Below are 19,356 nucleotides of genomic sequence, written 5' to 3'. Positions count from 1 at the left end.
AAATAAATCCGCTCAGCTCAACCACAACAAAAGCGGTTCAGTTTTGGATCTCCTTTTTTTCTCAAATAACTTACATGTGCCAAAATGACACATAGATGCCAAATCAATGTTTTAATTGTATTAGAAGTCTCTAAAAAAACTATTTCATTAATTTCCATGGACAGCAAAACTTTCCTTAAAACTTCCTGCTGTCCACTAATTCCCTCGTTAAGACTGCCTCATTTTCTTTGGCGCCTCCTTGTGGATTATCTTTGTTACTGCATAAAAACAAAACAACTTGCCAACAATAAAAGAAAACAGCCACAAACCTAAACACAAGCCTACATTTTTGACAGCTTCTCTAAAAATCTGAGGAAAAAACTGTTACAAATCATCATAAATTAAACAAAAAACCCTTAAACTTGCATTTAGAATGCTACAAGCAGATGACTTATGCTTTCTTGGAGTTTTGACGCATGATTACACCTACATTAACTTTTATTTTAGTATCTTTTTGAACATTGAAAGAGTTCAATAGATAAGTAGTCGTATCAGCTGTATGAGTCACACTAGGAGGCCTCTTTGTCAGCAGAGTCAGGTGACAGATAACCATATGGGTCATGTTTGACAACACACTGTACACTGTGGACCAGGAACCTGCCCTTCAAAAATGAAAGTCGGGGAATGTATTTTATAACCAACGTGTTCTTCTCCACACTTTTAAAAATGCCACACATAATATACAAGACACAGAGCGTGTTACACCTTCGGGAAAGTCATCCGGTTGAAGAAAAGCAACAAAAAAAAAAAGTCATGTTAAACACAGATATAATAGTGAGATAACCAAGTTATTTTAATTTATGATAAACACGACAAAGCAGCAAACTAAAAGTAGAACCTCACATAATACAGTTAACTGACCATAAAATGACGTGTGTGTTCAGCTATAAGCTTTGCAAGCCAAATTAAGGCATCACAGTCTGAGGTCATTCAATAAAGTACAGTCAAAGTCTAAAGAATGTCTTCACGGTGCAGCAGAAAATTATAATAAATGTCGAAATAAATTATTTTGCTTTTATGTCAGGACAATTTCCCAAGGATTAAGTAGAAACAAAATGCCGGATCACCTTCAGAATGTTACATACTTTCATTTTACGCGCATCACTAAACGGGGCTGCTTTGCTGCACCAAAAGAGACTGATAAATCTCAAGGAAAGGAAATTCAACCTCTTAAAAAAGGAAGTAATGTTCGCATTTGAAAAAAAAATCCCCACCAAGGTACAGATGGAAGCCAGCTCAGATACAATCTGGTTTACATAAAGGCAACATTTCCCTAATTAATCAGTGTTTCTGTTCAATACTGAGAAAGCGGAATATGGATGTTTTTTGCAGAATAGGTTTTAGGCGTACAGGGGTTGGTAGCCGTTCCTCCGGCTTTTGCTTTTACAGGTGATCACACACACACTCAGCATCCCAAAGAACTGCAAAAGGAAGAAAAAAAAACAAAATTACAGTGTGCTTTCAGAAATGCCACTTTTCAATAATGTAATTGTGAGTTGTGAGACGATAATTAAGAAATGAGCAGGAGAAAATCCCATTTGAATGTTTTCCTGCTGTGTGACTTCATTTCTGAGTTGAGGCTTCTTCTAAAAACATAATTGAATCAGCAAAGTTTGTAAACATGTAGCGGTCAAGGGGTGACCCGGTTTTTCCGGTCCAGCGGCAGACGTGAACAGAAATCTGATGCAACAGGAGTCAACTCCACAGCAAAACCAATTCTTAACAAAAAAGTTGACTTTTCAGTAATGCTTAGCAAGTCATATTATTTAGGGTGTAGTTTACCTTTATAATAGCAAAACCAAGAACCACCAGCATGGCATAAGTCAAAGCATCCTGAAGGAAGCGCTCCAGTTTGACCTCACAACCCTATAACACAAACAGTTGAAAGTCCACAAGAGTTTTTTTTAGATAGAACAACAATGAGCAGCCCTGTGGTAAAAACAGCAGCAGTGGGGTTTACCTCGGTGTAAATGAGATTTGGTTGATCCAGTCTGCCAGTGCACTGTGACACATTTGACCTGCAGCAGGATATGGGCACACTGTTGTTGTGGCTGGCAAACCAGGTGGTGCTGGTCCAGCTGGTGTAGTTCAGGACACCACAACACTGAAGCTGCACAGATAAGATAATAAAATAAAGTCAGTTCGCCTTACAGGAAGAAGACAGCTGTCCTCAAAAGCTGTGCTTCTGTTGCAAGGGTTCAAAAGAAAAATAAAACCTTATTTTCTAGACCAAAATGAACTATTCTTTACTTTTAATAAGAATAGGAAAGGTTTATTAATTTTGTGAGGAGAAACAAATAAAAGTGACTTTAAAAAGGTCTAACTGTTTTGAAGATTATTAATTCAGTCACACAAAACACTTTGGATCAGCATTTCATTTACTGCTGACTGATAAGAAAAAGGACATTGTGATTCCCATGCGGAAAGAGCAAAACATAACAGTCAATATTTTTTTAACATACTGGAAAATTCAAAAGGGTAAAGAAAATGCCCCAAACTAGACCTGAAACGCAATAAAAACACAGTAAGTTCTGTATATTGACGCCCACCCAGCAATGGGTGAACGTTAACAGGAAATAAAAATATAATCTTCAATCAGAGTTGGCAAAATTAGTCATTTCCAGTTAAATATTATTTAATCCTTTAAGATTTTTTATGAGCTTTTTCCAACCATCGAGTCACTGTTTGCTTAAACAGAGATCAGGTTCATGGAATGCGGTTTTAGCCGTTTGAGATTGAAACTTCGAGTGAAGGAAATGCAACCAGGCAGGTGAAAGCATGAAAACAAGCAAAACAGAAGAGGTCGACGAGTGCGAAAGTAGAACCAAATAAAATGGCAGCTCTATTACAGAACATCAGAACATGACACAAAACCTGTTTCTGCAGTAAATCCACAGCTTTGGTCGCAGCATCTTCCTCTCCAGTGTACTTTGAGAAGGTATCATTCATGGAATGCTCCAGGTTTTGATTTATCTGCAGACCAAAGGTATCGTTTTAATTTCACATGATTTCGTATTTGTAAAAATAACAATTCAAACCTGAAAACTTTTTTTTTTCTAAAAGAACATATTTACCTTGCCATGATAGATGAAGGTAAGTACCAAAGCAGCCACTTCTGCTGCAAAGATCACCATGATAATAATGAAGAACTACAGAGGGAAAGGAGAGATCGGATTGGATTAGAAAACAGAAGCAAATCTAGTAAAAGTCAGATTTTAAAAAATCTGACACAGATGATCAAACATTGTCCTTTTTTATGTTTTTACTCCACAGCTTAACCAGAACTTTTTCTGTTACAAACACAGATGCTTACCAAAGTGAGGCCAAATTTGGACTCACGAAGTGTGGAACAGCATCCCACCAGACCAAAGATCAACATCACCACGCTTATGCAGATGATGGCGACTGCTGGGATCAGTATCTGCTTGTCCTGAATGAGGCCTTCAAAGGTGTCATAGCTCTGAATGACCCGGGCTCCAACCCAAGCCAACACACCGCCGGCGGTCTGCAGAGAAGAAGAGAGCCAGCTTGGTGACGCCACGACAATCCAATACAAAAAAAAACAAACAAAAAAAAAAACTCTTCCAACAAATGATAAACGGTCAAGAGTTTAGGTTGGTTGAGCTCATTACTTGTCTTTACATTTAAATATTTGATATTTGCACTTCCATGGACACAGAGAAGAAAAAGGTTAAAAAGATTTCCCTGCTCTGATTTGTTTCAGACTATGCCAAGTGAGCCATTTCAAGTATCAATCCCTTCATATTTTGATTTATTTTATATCTGTGCCAATTTTAGCCAAAATCTAAACACCTGTGTCATTTTCCAGGACATAGTTTCTGCAGAGCGGCAGGAATTCTTCAGAAACCCATCTCAGAGTTGTGGGCACAGAGTAAGTAAGACGTACGTGGATCTATTTGTCTGCAAGTGGAGGCATCAGAATGAAGAAGGGAGCTTTTGGTTGGACAATTGTAGTTTTTACGTCAAACTTACAAGCTTTTTTTCCCAATGCAACTTTTTCGTCTGCTCCTGATTCACGACGATTTGAATAAACAAATATGCAGAAAAGCAATTTTAAGCTCAATTTTCTTGATCCTTGAACTCGATCGTAAAAAAAAAATGCCACAAGAACATCAAAAAACGATTTTCATCAGAGTGGGTTTTTAAGCAAGCATGGGAATTATCAAAAATGGAGGGAGTGGGGCACTTTCTAATCTCAATATAATAAAAAACTAGAAGAAATGTCACAGTGCCATTGAATCGTATTTACACGATTCATTTGCAAGAAAGTCTCTAAACCTATCAATGCAAAGTCCGCAGGATATTCAACAACTTTCCCTTATTTGACTAAAGGACTTTCTTACTGTTTGGGGCAGTAAATCATAAATTGAAATCTGAAATGTGTTTAGTGTCTGTGCAGAAAAGTAAATATTGTGTAAACCTGTTCCACACTATAAAAGAGAAAAAAAAGCAGGTCAGGGGCGGGATCAGTTGTAAAGGACAATAATCCTCACTCCGATGCGGACTCTGGACTTTAAAGGCACAACGCAGAAGCAATAAAAGCTAAATGAGACAATGGAAGACTCAGAAAAGCCAACGAAAGACCTGAAATCGTATTTTCTTACATTCACAGTTGTACATACTAATTTAATTCGAATACACCTTCGTTGCCTGTAATTAGAATATCCTACTGTTACATGTCAGTGAAAAAAAAAAAAAAAAAAAAAAAAAAAAAAAAAAAAAAAGGGGGAGCCAGTTTAGCTCGTGCTGGTTTGCGGCGCCTTCCGTCCGTGAAACCCAGGTTCGACTCCGGGCTGCTCCCTGTTCCCTTCTCTACCTCTGCCGGTTCCAAGCCCGGTTTGAGAAGGTTGCGTCAGGAAGGGCATCCGGCGTAAAACATTGCCAAATTTACCATGCGACTCGTTCGCTGTGGCGACCCCTAATGGGAGAAGCCGAAAGTGGAAGTTACATGTCAGTGAAAAAAAGACAAAACAAAAGCCAGTGTTAAACCCTCATTTAATGACGGCCAAAGCTCTTTCCGTGTTATCTAGGTATCCCATGTGATCACCCCAGGCTGGGAAATTAGAGAGATTACTCCAGACTTTATGGAGGACTTCTATGGTGTCTACATCACCAGTCATGAGACTGCATGCATATGAGTCAACTATTTGTAAGATGTTAACTGTAAAAATGACTGGTTTGTGATTACTGTTCATTTTATATTTTCTTCACAAGGCCAAGAATGTGTTGCCTAAACTCCTGGAAACAGGAAAGACTGTTGAGAAAACAGTGGTAGTGAGGCGTTTAACTCTTTATCAGAAAAAACTTCCTTTAGTTCTATAAAAAAATGGGATTTGAAAGTAATGAAATAGAGAAATAAAGAAAAACAAACTAGCCTTCTAACTGAACCCTTTTTGTTTTTCTATGACATTTTAAGAGTTCAAATATAAAAACTGACGTTTAAAGTGAAGTTAAAATGCTAAAATCATAAAATTTACACACTTTGTGAAGTAAAAAAAATGTGCCCAACTTGTTGCTGGACATTAATGTTGTTTTAAGTTCTACAAACCTGGTAACAATTCACATTCTTTCTTACTGGGTTTTGTGTGTGAAGATGTGACTTTTTTACAATTCATCCATCAGTTGAGCCTCATGACTCACTTCTCTAATCACTCCACAGTCACGGGATCCCTGTGGGGTTGTTCTTCCACACCTCCTCCACTGCTCACCCCCTAATCTCTTCAAAAAATCTGATCTTGTGCCTTAAAAGCAGCACAAAGAGGCTTACACAACATATACCGAAATCCTGGAATGTGGGAAAACCACAGAGGCTGAGATTCTTTGCTTCGTGAGAGATTTTAGATAAAAATGTTGTTTGACACACAAAAAAAAAAAAGCGTTGGTATCTAGTATGCCCTAACGCTAGTGGAATGAAATTTAGGCCTTTAATCTTCACCTTTTAGCTTCATATAAGTATGCTTCTCAATACATTTTCATTGGAGCATAAAGCTGAGCGATTTACAAAAATAATGTCTTTATATTTCAAATTGTGGGTATTTCTTTAGATATATTCCTACTTTAACAAATATTTAAACAAAAACTAAACTAGTTGAGAAAACAATATACATATTTTTTGAAAAATAGAGACAGGCACTCGTGTTTTGATTGTAAACTTCTAGCTTAGGAGCAGCCATGACACCCTATTTAGCCAGCACATTTACAAGACTCAACTGAACACTGACCTAGCTTCCAAAAACAAAACAAAAAAATCACTGTGTTTGTGGCTGTTTGAGCAGAATTACTGATGCCTAAAGGCAGGAAAACATGATTTAAAGGCAGCGTTAAGTGACTTTAAAACACTAAACTGCCAAAGTAAAGGAAAAAAAATACGGAAGCGAGTAATGGAGATATGGTAAACAACAGGCAGATCTCCAAACAGACACATAGATGGACTGCTTTTACCACACAAAATCAAATTACACAGATATCAGCTGCTGACAAGCAGAAACAAACCAGTGAAAAAAGAAAAGATCCAAAACAGTACAAACTTCAATCTGGGTTTACTGTAAGTGTGACCTCTGATCAGACACAGGGAGAGTTAAAGTTCAAGATGAGATTTTAGGCCAAAGTTCCCATCATGTTTTAGAGAACCACAGCAAAGGAGAAGTTAGAAGCCCATTCAACAATTTAAACTAATATTTCTGCCTCTCATTTGGTTAGAAGAAGCTCTTCCTCAAATTGCAGGTGTTCTTTTGGTTTAAACAGCAACAGAAAGCAAATGAAGGGGTGGAGGAGCGCCTGTTGCGCAGCAGCAACCACTGCAGGTGGACTACTTTTTTTTACATTCATTTTTATCTTTTTATAAAAAAAAAGTAACAAACTTACGCAAAACACCAAGCTGAGGAAGAGGAGGATGGTCTTGGACGTGGCGACCCCGCAATCCATGTTGCTAGGCAGAGATAAAGAGGTAGGAGGAAGAGCACGCCGTTCACTTTATACAGGATCTGAGCCTCAGTCACAAGTTTGGCTCACACTCTGTCTGAGCTGCTGTGTGTAGGTATGAGTGTGATGTCACATGGTCACATGGTTTGAAGGGAAAAAAGAGCAGCCCTCTGCTGATAGGAGGAAGGCCTCACAAGAGAACCATGAGGAAAATAAAAACTTATATATTATTTTTTAAATAAATACTTAAAATGAAATCCCTTTTTAATTCCCTTTATCTTCTTTTCTTTTTTATTTAATTGGATTGTTAAAAGATTCTCAGTTTTATTGATTCAGAGTGACTTTTTCTGAGAGGTCTTAATTTAATTTTAGAAAAGCAAGATTAGCTGATGATGAATTGCGAAATTGATTTGATCAATCTTTTGAGGGAACACATCAGGTTTCAGCTGCTCTACTGACTGCAACAAACCTAAAAAAAAATCATTTTTCAAAATAAAAGACACTCAAACTACATAAAGTGGAGTTGCAACAAGTTTAATACAGTTCAAGACTAAATATTTCACGGTGAGTTGAACAAAGCCTGGTTGTGCAGCTAAACAGACTTTAAGCATGACTTAGAATTATATTAGACACAGTTGTAGTTTGTGTAATGCAAACACAACTATCTCTGACAGCAAAAGAGGAAGAAAAACTAGATTTACCCTTTGTATACTTGTGTTTTACAGGAAATACTTATGTCTACCACATGTGAAACTTGAAGTACAAAGCAGTAAAAACTGTTTACACTCCTTTTCCGCAGAGCCACAGACATTTGCAATTCTCTTATCTATTGAACACAATGTTTGACGTGTAATGTGTGACATATTTTCACAGATTCAACCCCTCCCTGTGAAAGATGTGGCAGAGCAGCCACAGAACATATCCATGTTTCACAGTTGGGACGATGTTCTCGTCTGTGTAGACTTCATTGTTGTGCCAATGAATGTAAAACTCACATGAATTACAGAAAGCAGCGATTTTGACTCATTTATCCTAAGGGCAATCTCCCTGTGGTTTTTAAATCTGCTTGTAATGGAAGTTTTCGGCTTTTAACAGTGGTATCTTCATTGGACATGTTCCACAAGGTCCACTTTGGCTCAAACTGTGAGATGTCACTCTAATCTTTCTTGTCCCTGCAATTAATTCCCTTTTCTTTGGGGGGTTTTCTGGGCTTTACATTTGCTATTCCTATAATCGATCTCCACAGTTTGTCACCATCTCACCAGCAGCATGTTGACTAAACAGGCAGACAGATTGATCAATAGATTAAAGATGATGCTAATAAGAGGACACACCTTTGCCTAGTGTGTCTATAGTCTAATGTTTTTTACTCCTTTGTTTTTTAAATTTTTGTTTGAATGGTTTAGTTTTAAAAAAGCCTGACTTTACTTTTTATTTATTTAGTTTATTTCTATTTTTATATATTTTTAATTTTTTCAGCTTTAAGTTTTTTTTTCAGAGACTTTTATGGGGATTTCCAGTATTTACAGAGAGGAGCAGCAGTTTTCTATTACTCGTGTAACATTTTGTCTGCATACACACATAAGACCTGCAAACATGGAATAATTACAGCAACTACACATAAATAATATGTAATCAACTAAAGAAAATTTTTATTTTAAGGAATTTAAAAACTTGTCCACTAGCGGGCCACATAAAATGACATGGCGGGCCACATTTGGCCCGCGGGCCTTGAATTTGACACGTTGTGTAAAGGCTATAAAACCATCTCTAAGCAGCTTGAAGTTCCTGTGACGACAGTGGCACATATTATTCAGAAGTTTAAGACCCACGGGACAGTAGGCAACCTACCTAAACGTGGCCGGAAGAGGAAAATTGATGTCAAATTGAGGAGACGGATAGTTGGAACTGTATCCAAAGAACCCAGAACAACCTCCAAAGACATTAAAAGGTGAACTCCTAGATCAAGGTACATCAGTGTCAGATCGCACCATTCATCGTCGTTTGAGCCAGAGTGGACTTCATGGGAGACGACTAAGGAGGACACCACTGTTGAAAGGAAATCATAAAAAACCAGACTGGGATTTGCAAAGATGCATGTTGACAAGCCACAAAGCTTCTGGGAAAATGATGAGACAAAACTGGAGCTCTTTGGTAAGGCACATCAGCTCTATGTTGGTAGACTCAAAAATGAAGCAAACAACGAAAAGAACACTGTCCTGAAACATGGAGAAGGCTCAGTTCTGTTTTGGGGCTGCTTTGCTGCATCTGACACAGGGTGTCTTGAAGTTGAGCAAGATAAAATGAAATCTCAAGATTATCAAGGCAATCTGGATAGAAACGTGCTGCCTAGTGTCAGAAAGCTTGGTCTCAGTCACAGGGCATGGGTCTTCCAACAGGACAACGATCCAAAACACACAGCCAAAAAAACCCAAGATTGGCTAAAAGAAAAGCGTTGGACTATTCTGAAGTGGCCTTCTATGAGCCCAGATCTGAATCCCATTGAACATCTGTGGAAGGAGCTGAAACATGCCATTTGGAGAAGAGACCAGTCAAACCTGAGACAACTGGGGCAGTTTGCTCATGGGGAGTGGGCCAAAATACCTGTGGACAGGTACAGAAGGCTCATTGACAAATGCAGAAACCGTTTCTTTGCAGTGATTGCCTCAAAAGGTTGTGCAAGTTATAAGTTAAGTTATAGGTACCATCATTTTTGTCCAGCCCTATTTCATTAGATTATTTTTAATAATTCTGTTAATCAACAAATCAAAAGTAATGGCGGATTTTGTTTTTCTTTTGATTTCAATATTTTTCCTTTTGCTTTCAATTTTTTTTATGCTTTCAAAAACTTTTTTTTGCTTTCAAAAACTGTTTTGCGTTTGCATACAAATGTTTTCACATGTGTTTTTATCAGATCTCGCTTTTTTAATATTTTTGATTTTGCTGACTACTCTGAGAGCGGCTTAGCATGATAAAACTGCCACAGGTAAAAAGTTTTTGCATGCATTGTGTGTCACATCACTTTTCTCCCTATCTTTGATTTTGCAGACATTAGTTCCAGTTTAGCCTGAGAAAGCTGCCATCAAACAGCATTTTATAGCATTATATATATATATATATATATATATATATATATATATATATATATATATATATATATATATATATATATATATATATATATATATATACTTGTTTGTTTTTTTTCAAAGTTGTTATCTTTCTTCCAGAACTATATAAGTGGCAGAAACTTGTTTTCTTCTTTCTGTTTCCTTTCATTTTATTGACTATTGATGTGTTATCCCTACCATGACAAAGGTGGAGAGGATTCCATGTAATCCATGGACACCAATGAAGATCACAAATCATTGAAGAAAATGTTCAGCGCACTGTCTTGTGGGGTCTAGATGACCCCACTCCCAATGTTAAAGTGCCTAGAATAGCACAAGGGTTAAAGCTCTTTTAAGATCTTGTGTAATATTTTCCTATTTTTATTGTTTTATGAAAATGAAAAGAAATAAAGGAAAAAGAAAATCAAGAAAGTCTTACAAAAACTTTGGTCAAGAGTTAGGCTGTTTTTAAAAAATATCCTAACTTAAGTGGACACTTTGAGTGTAAAATGGGATTATAAAGCTCCTCTTCACATGTTGCTGATTTCTGTGGTCATTTGAAAAACAGGTTTGTTTTGAACAGCACTCAATTGCCACTAAGAGGCCTTCAAGAGAACTGCACCTCTGTTGAGTTCTTCTGTCCTCAACACAAGGTGGTCCTATCAGTTCTACACAGAAGGCAAAGCCACATTTGCCAAATACAGAGATACTAGCATTATCTCATATTTATTAAGGATAAAAAACGCGGGAGAGCAAAATGTGCTCTTTGCTTTTTTTTTATGAACATGTTTTATTTTTTTCACTGCAAAGTTTGACAAAGAATGTTTACTTTTATACTATTATTGACAACAGGACAGAAAGTCTATTTCTATTTCTATTGATTACATTTTTACAAATCAATAATGTTGATTTCGTTGTTATTTCATTGCTGCACTAAGCAGATTTCTTACAATTTTTTTAACTTAGTTTATGTACCAAAGAACACAAATCAATTCTTGCAAGTTGGATTTTTTTGTCCTAAAAAATCAATATGAATAAGGTTTTATTACAACTTTATCAATATTTCTTATATTCATTATGAGTTTAAATATATTAATATTTTTATTGTAGAATGTTATGTTGAAATAAAACAGCAGGCAACAAACCTTAACCACAATGCTTCAGAAACCAAATAAAACACAAATCCTTTGAACAATACAACTTTTTTTTTGTTCTTTCTGATTTTTATTTAGAAAAAATAGAAAAAATAGAAAAAAATATGAAGCAGTTTTAGATCGTCTGGTAAATATGCAGTTGAATCTATTGACATTATTCACTAAAATAAAAGTGAGGTAGCCCAAAAGACAGAAAAACCCGGGAAATTAATCTTAAATTCTTTTGTCCAACCACCCTTTCTTACAGACTGATAACTAATTTTCTGGCTCAGGCCCATTTTTCGCCGAGATAAAGTGATTATTGTGGCTTTTTTTGCATTATTCAGTTACTTTATACATATTCTCCTAAGTGTTTCTCAGATAAAATCATCAAAATCCTTCTTTGTTTACTCCTGCTGCAGGCGTGAAGACGTCCCACCACTTTGAGATAACCTCAACTGAGCAGGGGGCTAGCTGTGTTTCTTTGTTCCTTTGTGAGAGGGTATAAAAAACAAAAGCAGCTTAAATGAAACAAAAAATTTTAGCTAACATGTCATAAACATTAACCTCTTGTAGTCTTTTGAGTTAGAACTCCCTTTACTTAACTGTTTGGACACGGTGACCTTATAACTTGTCCAAAATCCATCAGTCCAGTGAAATTTGGCAGGTTGCAAGCCAGAAATTCCTAACCATTTTTGTTGCTTTTTATCAATTTAACCAATAAAAAAGTAAATATAGATTGTTGAGGTTCTGGGTCTTCTCATAAGATACTTTTTGGTGCACTATTAAGCTTTTATGCCTACATTTTCCAGAATAATTCACTTAAAGAAAACACACTCATGTCAAAGAACCACAGAAGAGGCGCGTCTTTGTGGCGGGATGGTCTCCACACGGTTCTCATGGGGGTTTGAAAAAGCCAAGCTCTGCCAAGAGGGTAAGCAGAGATATCACTCTGTCTTGTCTGTGACCTTACTGACCTGACTCTGCCCTCAGAGATCCACGATGTCTTCTGCAGCTATCGCTTTGCCTGCAGCACCACCAGCTAAATCTCCCAAAAAGAGATCTACCAAGAAGGCGTCGGGCCCTTCACTGGCGAGCCTGATATTGAAAGCTGTTTCTGCATCTTCACAGCGCGGCGGTGTGTCCCTGGCAGCCCTGAAAAAGGCCCTGAAAGCGGGAGGATACGATGTAGTGAAGAACAAAGCCAGGATCGTGGTGGCCATCAGGCGACTGGTGAAGAACAAATCTCTGGTTCGCACCAAAGGAAGCGGGGCGTCTGGATCCTTCAAACTGAACAAGAAGCCTCCCTCACCGCGAAAGAAGAAGGTGGTGAAAAAGAAGGTCAAAAAGGTCAAGAAGGCTGGTGCCAAGAAAGCGGCAGGAGCTGCTTCTGCAGCCAAAAAGTCGCCTAAAAAGAAGAAGGCAAAGAGCCCCAAGAAAGCCAAGAAACCTGCTGCGGCCAAAAAACCCAAGAAGCCAAAGAGCCCCAAGAAGACCAAACCCAAGGTTGCTAAGCCCAAGAAGACCAGGGCTGCTAAGAAATGAAGACTGCTCTGCAGGACCATCAGCAGGCACTTCTTTCTGCCCCTCAACTCTGTGTGGACTATAAAGCATTCAACTTTCTTTGCTAAAGCTTTATTGGTTTCTGTTGTAGAAAAACCTTAAACTTGATGCTATTGCACTTTCCTCCTCCTCTTTCTGTCATAGTCTTTAAAAGACTAAAATGCAATAATAAAGTCATTTTTGATGTATTCACTTGTTTTGCTTTATTATTTAAAATTTACTTTGAGGGCTTTTTTTTTTCGTTAAAATTATTCTAAATGTATTCTCTGGTGCAAAATTGGAAATTATCACTTTTCTAAATAATCTGGGTTTTTAAACAGCAATACACAAAAAACATACCTGCAATGTCAGGATGCATAGCTAAACTCTACTGAATTATTAACTGTTTACTTTTTTATAAATTTGTGTGCATGTTTACTTGGCATGCTCTTAATTACCCTTGTGCTATTCTAGGCACTTTAACATTGGGAGTTGGGTCATCTAAACCCACCATACAGTGCGCTGAACCTTTTTCTTCCCATGATTTGTGATCTTTACTGGTGTCCATGGATTACATGAAATCCTCTTCACCTTTGTCCACCTTTGTCATGGTAGGGAGAATGTATCAAGGCAAGGATGGGGTCATAGGATAGCACAAGGGTTAATCTCTATGACTGACAGAAACATTGTTTCTTACATTTGCTTCCAGGCTTACAATTCCAAGTCAATAGCAGCTTTCCATGAAGCAGCAGGATACTGTAGTCAGTATATTCAGGCCTGTATTGTTGATCACAGAACAGCAGAAATGGGCGTAACGATCATTTCTCTTCTTATCTGCAAACAGACGTTAGACAGAGGGCCACACATTTTGCCCTCACCAAAACAAACAAACACAAGAATGTTGTAAAGTCTATGTTTGAGATGAACATTTCTAAAGAATTTTTTGTTGTTACATTTACAAACCGTTCAGTAGGTTGGACTACTGTGTACTTCAGTTTTTAGGCAATCATCTGCCCATTTGTTGCCATCTGCTGGACAGATTTAGAATGAATGTATCATTTTATTTTTTTATTTATCAATATTCAAACACAAGCAGGCTGTGATCTCAATTTTTAACCAAAATTCATAAGAAATGTACACCAATAGAACTTAACAGACACAAACTCCCACTAAAAGTCATACCCCAATCAGAAATCTTCCTGGTGGACTCAAACCCTCAGTCCCCCCAAACAAAACTATAATGAGCAAAAAGATGCTGCCTCTGTGCTGCACTGGTCCGATCATTTGGAACAGCTTCCTCTTTATAGGTTGAATTCAAATATTAGAATACAATAAAAAAAGAACAGTTTCTGGCAGAAGTTAGTCTAGGTTTATGATTAAAAAAAACACCAGGTTCCATGAAAGAAGAAGGAACTTTCGGGGTGGAGACTGGGGAATCAAAAACAGAGATAGAACAGAATTAGAATAGATTTGAACTTTGCTGTTGTTGCACATTTCACGAGTACACAGCTAGAATAAATTTAGCAATAGAACTATATAAATATACAAATGTAAAATGGAGAATGAAATCGTTTTAACAGGTTTAAAATATGTACAGTGTGTTTAGATTGATGGTCAGTGTGGAAGGGAGACGAAACTTCAGGTGTACTAAGACCAAGACTTTGTACTAAGACCAAGACTAAGACTTTGAGACGACTGTCATTAAAGATACTAAAAGAATACATTACTCATAAATATTTTGTTAGGCATTTATGGTTGAAACTTTGTTTTAGTTTGAGTGTACTCAACATTTCCTGATAACAGCTAAAGAGGCTTTATCATCTTTAGAAATCACATAAAAAAAGGAGATGAAGTTTACGTTTGTACACTGTTTTTTCATTGTTCTGAATATGGTCCCTATAGCAGACAATTATGAAAAGAACCATAATTTGTTTAAAGAAAACTACTTAAACTCTTAAAACACCAATATTTTTACATTTTTTTCATGCAGACAATGTAAACCAAATTTTAAAAACATACAAAATACTACTTTTAAAAGGCTTATCAAAAATTATTTACTACACTTTCTTGCTGTAAGAAAGTAAAGATGAAAACGGAACTTCTTTTTTTTTGTGTACCTTGCCTGATTCTGCAAAGAGGGAAATATAGACAGAACAGCAACACTGACATTTATATCAAGGAAGTAATGTAAAAATGGCAATAATTTACTATTTTGCATTAAAAGATCATCACAATATTAAACATTGATTGAAAATCAAACAGACCAACCTTCCAAAAGTAATAGAAAATATGGAATTTTTCTACATTAAAGGTCCTAGAACCAAATTCATTTAGCATTAACATTGTTCCCATTAACCCTTGTGCTATCCTAGGCACTTGAAATTTGGAGTTGGGTCATCTAGACCCCACAAGACAGTGCGCTGAACCTTTTTTTTCAATGATTTGTGATCTTCACTGGTGTCCATGGATTGATTACGTGAAATCCTCTAACCTTTATCCAGCTTTGTCATGGTAGGGATAATACGTCAATGTAAGGGTGGGGTCATAGGATAGCACAAGGGTTAAAATGCTGCGGTGTCAGATGTGTTCAAGTTCAGACATGAGGAGATTTTCAGGACTTCCCAAATGACACATATTCATGTGATGAACCTTGAAGCTACTTCTGTTCTGCACTCTGGGTCTTCGGTTTCAGATCCGTTTTTAATTGAGCACACTTCAAGTTACTTTTAAGGGTGTGAAACCTTATTTGTTTGTTCTTGCTAAAAGAAGGAAGTTGCTATAGAAATATACAAACAAGTGGTTCTTTGTTGGATTTTTTTGACGCAACTTCTTCTTCTTGGGAGGTTTTTGTGGCTGCTTGTTTGAGTTCTCTACCCTGAAAACTGCAAGCAGTTAGAAATGATAAATGATTGTTAAAGCACATTTTGAAAATTTCCTCTACAACAGCATAAAAAAGGGTTTCTGATTTTTATTGATAATCTTCAGAGTTCTGCAAAGATTTAAAAGGAGACATATCAGCCAAGAGTTAGATCCTTAAAAACTAGTTTGCTTGTTTTTTGACAATAAGCAGCTTTCTGGTGGAGTAAAGCACGCTTGAAAGCATATCTTCAAAATAAGAGAAGTGGAAAGTGAAACAAACACAAAAATCACCCTTGATATTTATACATAAAGCCTTTCCCTTTGTTTCCCCATGACAACCCACTTCAGAAAAGAGGTGGGGCGGAGCTCACACTTTAAATTAAGGTGCCCCAGCCTTCATCCTGACAGAGCCACCATGAAGGCATCACTGCTGCTCTGTGCTTTCCTGTTCTTTCACACCTGCTTTTCAAACCCAGTAAGTCGGCCGACCAACTGGCTCAGACAATGCCGTGCCTCCACCAACCTCTCCCTCACAGCACTGGAGGTGCTGCCGGGTGGAGGCTGGGACAACCTGCGGAACATGGATATGGGGCGAGTCATGAATTTTAGCTACTTCCAATGCCAGACCACTGAAGATGGGCTCTATCTTATCCCAGATGAGGTGTTTGTTGTTCCCTACAAGGAGACGGGCGTGGAGACCAACTCAGAGATCATCAGTTCCTGGCTGGATCAGAAAGGCTCGACAGCTGCCTCCATAAACGATGATGTTTCATTTCTCCCTGTCCTGAACGCCAAGTTTTCTGTTGAGATTACAAGGATGAAAACCCATCAGGTCAAGGACTCCTCAACTACAGCCAGAGTGCAAGTAAGTTTACTTTTTTTTTTTTTACTTTAATAAGCAGAAATTACATTTAAAATTATAGTTGGGTGAAAATTTTGTGTGCTTTGTCTTTGAGTTGCTTCAATGTAAGAAAGGCAATGATCTATCAAATCTAACCCTGTATACTCGTTTTGTCTGAAGGTGCGAAACTTCATCTACTCGGTTAAGTCTTACCCAGACTTTGCTTTGGATTCCCGCTTTGCTCACCAAGTGAAAGAAATCGCCGACGCTATTGAAAACAACCAGACGAGGCGTGCCGACTACCTCTCAGAGAAGATGGTGGTGGATTTCGGCACTCATGTAATCACAAGTGTTGATGCTGGAGCTTCTTTGTCACAGGAAGACTACCTTCGTTCCTCTTATGTCTCCAACAGCGTCTCAGACAGTTCCTCGATTAAAGCATCGGCTGGATTGAACTTTTTTGACAAACTGAAGTTTGACATAAGCAGCGACTACACCCAAAAGAGTTCGACTCTTCAAAACTACCAGTCCAACATTACGTACTCCATCATTCAAAGTCATGGAGGCACCCCCTTTTATCCTGGTATCTCTTTGCAGAAGTGGCAAGAGAGCACCAAAAACAACTTGGTTGCCATCGACCGTTCAGGAGTCCCCCTCCACTATTTGATCAATACCAATACAATACAAGATCTGCCACAACCTACCCTTAACAAGGTGGCTCTGACAGTGAGTCAGGCCATAGAGCGTTACTACAGGATTAACACACGCCCTGGCTGTGTCGACGTCACAGCTAAGAACTACAACTTCCAAGCCAATGTTGATGATAAGTCTTGTAAGGGTCCTGCCACAAACCTTAGCTTTGGGGGCGTCTACCAAGCATGCACAGAACTGAGCTCAGATGCAGGTCCACTGTGTGAAGAACTGGCCCAGAAAAACCCAAACACAGGGGACTTCTCCTGCCGCTCCCCTTACACCCCAACGTTACTGCGGTCAGAAGTAAGACAAAAGGGTTACACAACTTATGACTGCTATGACATCCGTTACTCATGTGGATTTCTGGGTTTGTTTACTTGCCACAGAAAACAATGTCAGGACAACTACCATGTACGCAGTGCTCGCATTTTGACCTACTGGTGCTCTGTTAATGGGAAAGCCCCAGAAAGTTCTGGGTATCTGTTTGGGGGCATTTACAGCCCATCCTCTCCAAATCCCATTACCAATGCCAAAAGCTGCCCTGCAAACTACATCTCTTTGAGATTTCTTTCAGATGGCCAAAGGATCTGTGTGAGTCAAGACTATGAATTGGCTACCAGATTTTCTGTCCCATTTGGAGGTCTGTTCAGTTGTGAATCAGTCAACCCTCTTGCAAACAACCAACGCAGGTGCCCTCCCGGGTACAGCCAACACCTTGGGACAGTCAGCGATGGTTGTGAAATCCTTTACTGCGTCCAGTCAGGGTTGTTTACTGGTGGTAAACTACTACCAATCCACCTGCCCCCCTTTACGAAAGCCCCACTGGTCAGCATGCAAGCAACCAACACTGTGATGGTAATGACTGAAGGAGACAATAGCTGGGTCCGTGTTGGTGGGACAAAAGCATGGAAACTGGCCAAACCAGAGGAAATCAATAAAATAATGAAAGAGATTCACCCAGAGCTGAATGAGATGTCGAGCGGGCAAAAAGCAGGTGTAGCATTTGGGGTGATTGGTTTGATGGTGCTCATCGTTATTATGGTGGTGGCTCTGAGGAGGAAGAGGAGGGGGTCTAATTTTAGAGCAGGAAGCTACGAGGCAATACCTGCTAGTCTGGAGAACGCAACAGAGCAGGAAGTGGCATAAAACTGAGGTTATTCTGGAGACAAACAGGATTTTAAAACTTTTATATTTTCTTACTATTCATGTTAGCATTTTATCTCTCCAAAAACGTTTTCTTTGTAGCAATAGATATTTCTTTCATTAAAAATGTTTTGATTTGTGTACTTTTTCAATAAAGGGAAGTTATGAGGTATGTGTAAACTTTAACATGAATGATTGCTGCCATCATGTGGCCAAGAGTCATAATTCCCTGTATTAGACACCAACATATCTTTTATGAACATCAGTTGCTTTCTAATAAACTACACACACAAAATATGTACGTTCAATTTTGTGTACTTTGCTATAATCTAATAAATATAAGCTTTTGTTTACATGATTGAAATGATTTAGAATAAAATATATGTTCCCACCTTTTGTTATCGTGGTGTTGAACCTTTTCCTGCTTTGTTCTCCAACCATGGCTGATCTTCCTCCGGGGTTCATCCCCCTCGTTTGGACCCCTGGAGCCTCCAGAGCGTGTTAAGTCAAAGAACCAGTATCAGTTCTTGTAGAAGAACTTTCTTTATTACTTTTCTCCCAACTACAAAGTTGCCTGCCTGAAATACTCCAAGGGTCGTTCATTTTTGAGTCAACGAACGCAGCTTCATTGAGAAAATGAAAAAGGATTTCTGGTATTGACTTTTATTTTTAAGACATAAATGCTTCTATATAACGCATCATTGTGGCTTGTATTCAAGAGTAAAATGACCTTCTCTGGCCAATAGAGGTACACTTTCACAGTGGTATGAGAAAGTTTGGGCACCCCTTATAATTTTCAATTTTTTTTCTTCATAAATCATTGGTTGTTCGGAATTTCTATTTCAGTTAAATATATCATATAGCAGATGAACATAGTGATATTTGAGAAGTGCAATTAAGTTTATTGGATTTAAATAAAACTGTGCTATAATTACTTAAACAAAAATAGACAGGTGCGTAAATATGGGCACCCCTGTTGTTTTATTGATTTGACTACGCTTAGCAATAATTATTGGAACCCTATACCCCACCCTTTCTTTGATGTGTTATTCCT

General features: G+C 38.0%; 3 protein-coding genes across 3 annotated transcripts; 2 read left to right on the top strand and 1 right to left on the bottom strand.

The window, feature by feature from the left end:
• Nucleotides 1–808: 808 nt before the first annotated feature.
• Nucleotides 809–7,112, bottom strand: tspan36 (tetraspanin 36). Its single transcript, XM_011478997.4, has 7 exons — nucleotides 6,925–7,112; nucleotides 3,353–3,544; nucleotides 3,114–3,188; nucleotides 2,914–3,012; nucleotides 2,000–2,149; nucleotides 1,822–1,905; nucleotides 809–1,460 (listed from the first exon to the last, which is right to left on the bottom strand). The coding sequence occupies exons 1-7, from the start codon at nucleotides 6,982–6,984 to the stop codon at nucleotides 1,380–1,382; spliced, it is 741 nt and encodes a 246-aa protein (XP_011477299.1). The 5' UTR covers nucleotides 6,985–7,112; the 3' UTR covers nucleotides 809–1,379.
• A 5,034-nt stretch (nucleotides 7,113–12,146) lies between these two features.
• On the top strand, nucleotides 12,147–12,975 carry LOC101167624 (histone H1). Its single transcript, XM_004072237.5, has one exon. The coding sequence runs from the start codon at nucleotides 12,227–12,229 to the stop codon at nucleotides 12,767–12,769; it is 543 nt and encodes a 180-aa protein (XP_004072285.1). The 5' UTR covers nucleotides 12,147–12,226; the 3' UTR covers nucleotides 12,770–12,975.
• A 3,031-nt stretch (nucleotides 12,976–16,006) lies between these two features.
• Nucleotides 16,007–18,694, top strand: mpeg1.1 (macrophage expressed 1, tandem duplicate 1). The gene is made up of 2 exons (XM_011478998.4): nucleotides 16,007–16,490; nucleotides 16,647–18,694. Exons 1-2 carry the CDS (start codon nucleotides 16,041–16,043, stop codon nucleotides 18,303–18,305), a joined length of 2,109 nt encoding a protein of 702 aa, XP_011477300.1. The 5' UTR covers nucleotides 16,007–16,040; the 3' UTR covers nucleotides 18,306–18,694.
• Nucleotides 18,695–19,356: the final 662 nt, after the last annotated feature.

This window comes from Oryzias latipes, chromosome 9, assembly GCF_053564925.1.
Source record: "Oryzias latipes strain Hd-rR chromosome 9, Olatipes_Hd-rR_3.1".
NCBI lineage: Eukaryota > Metazoa > Chordata > Actinopteri > Beloniformes > Adrianichthyidae > Oryzias > Oryzias latipes.
Note: the sequence above shows the minus strand (reverse complement) of the source record. Positions and strands in the feature narration are given on the sequence as shown.

Bases quoted from the DNA above. Each gene is read 5' to 3' on its own strand.
- tspan36 (XM_011478997.4), bottom strand. From the start codon at position 6,984: ATGGATTGCGGGGTCGCCACGTCCAAGACCATCCTCCTCTTCCTCAGC. The intron at 3,189-3,352 runs GTAAGCATCTGT...TTCCCTCTGTAG, and splicing joins CCAAATTTGGCCTCACTTTG to TTCTTCATTATTATCATGGT. The intron at 1,906-1,999 runs GTAAACCCCACT...TTTGTGTTATAG, and splicing joins CAAATCTCATTTACACCGAG to GGTTGTGAGGTCAAACTGGA.
- LOC101167624 (XM_004072237.5), top strand. From the start codon at position 12,227: ATGTCTTCTGCAGCTATCGCTTTGCCTGCAGCACCACCAGCTAAATCT.
- mpeg1.1 (XM_011478998.4), top strand. From the start codon at position 16,041: ATGAAGGCATCACTGCTGCTCTGTGCTTTCCTGTTCTTTCACACCTGC. The intron at 16,491-16,646 runs GTAAGTTTACTT...TTTTGTCTGAAG, and splicing joins CAACTACAGCCAGAGTGCAA to GTGCGAAACTTCATCTACTC.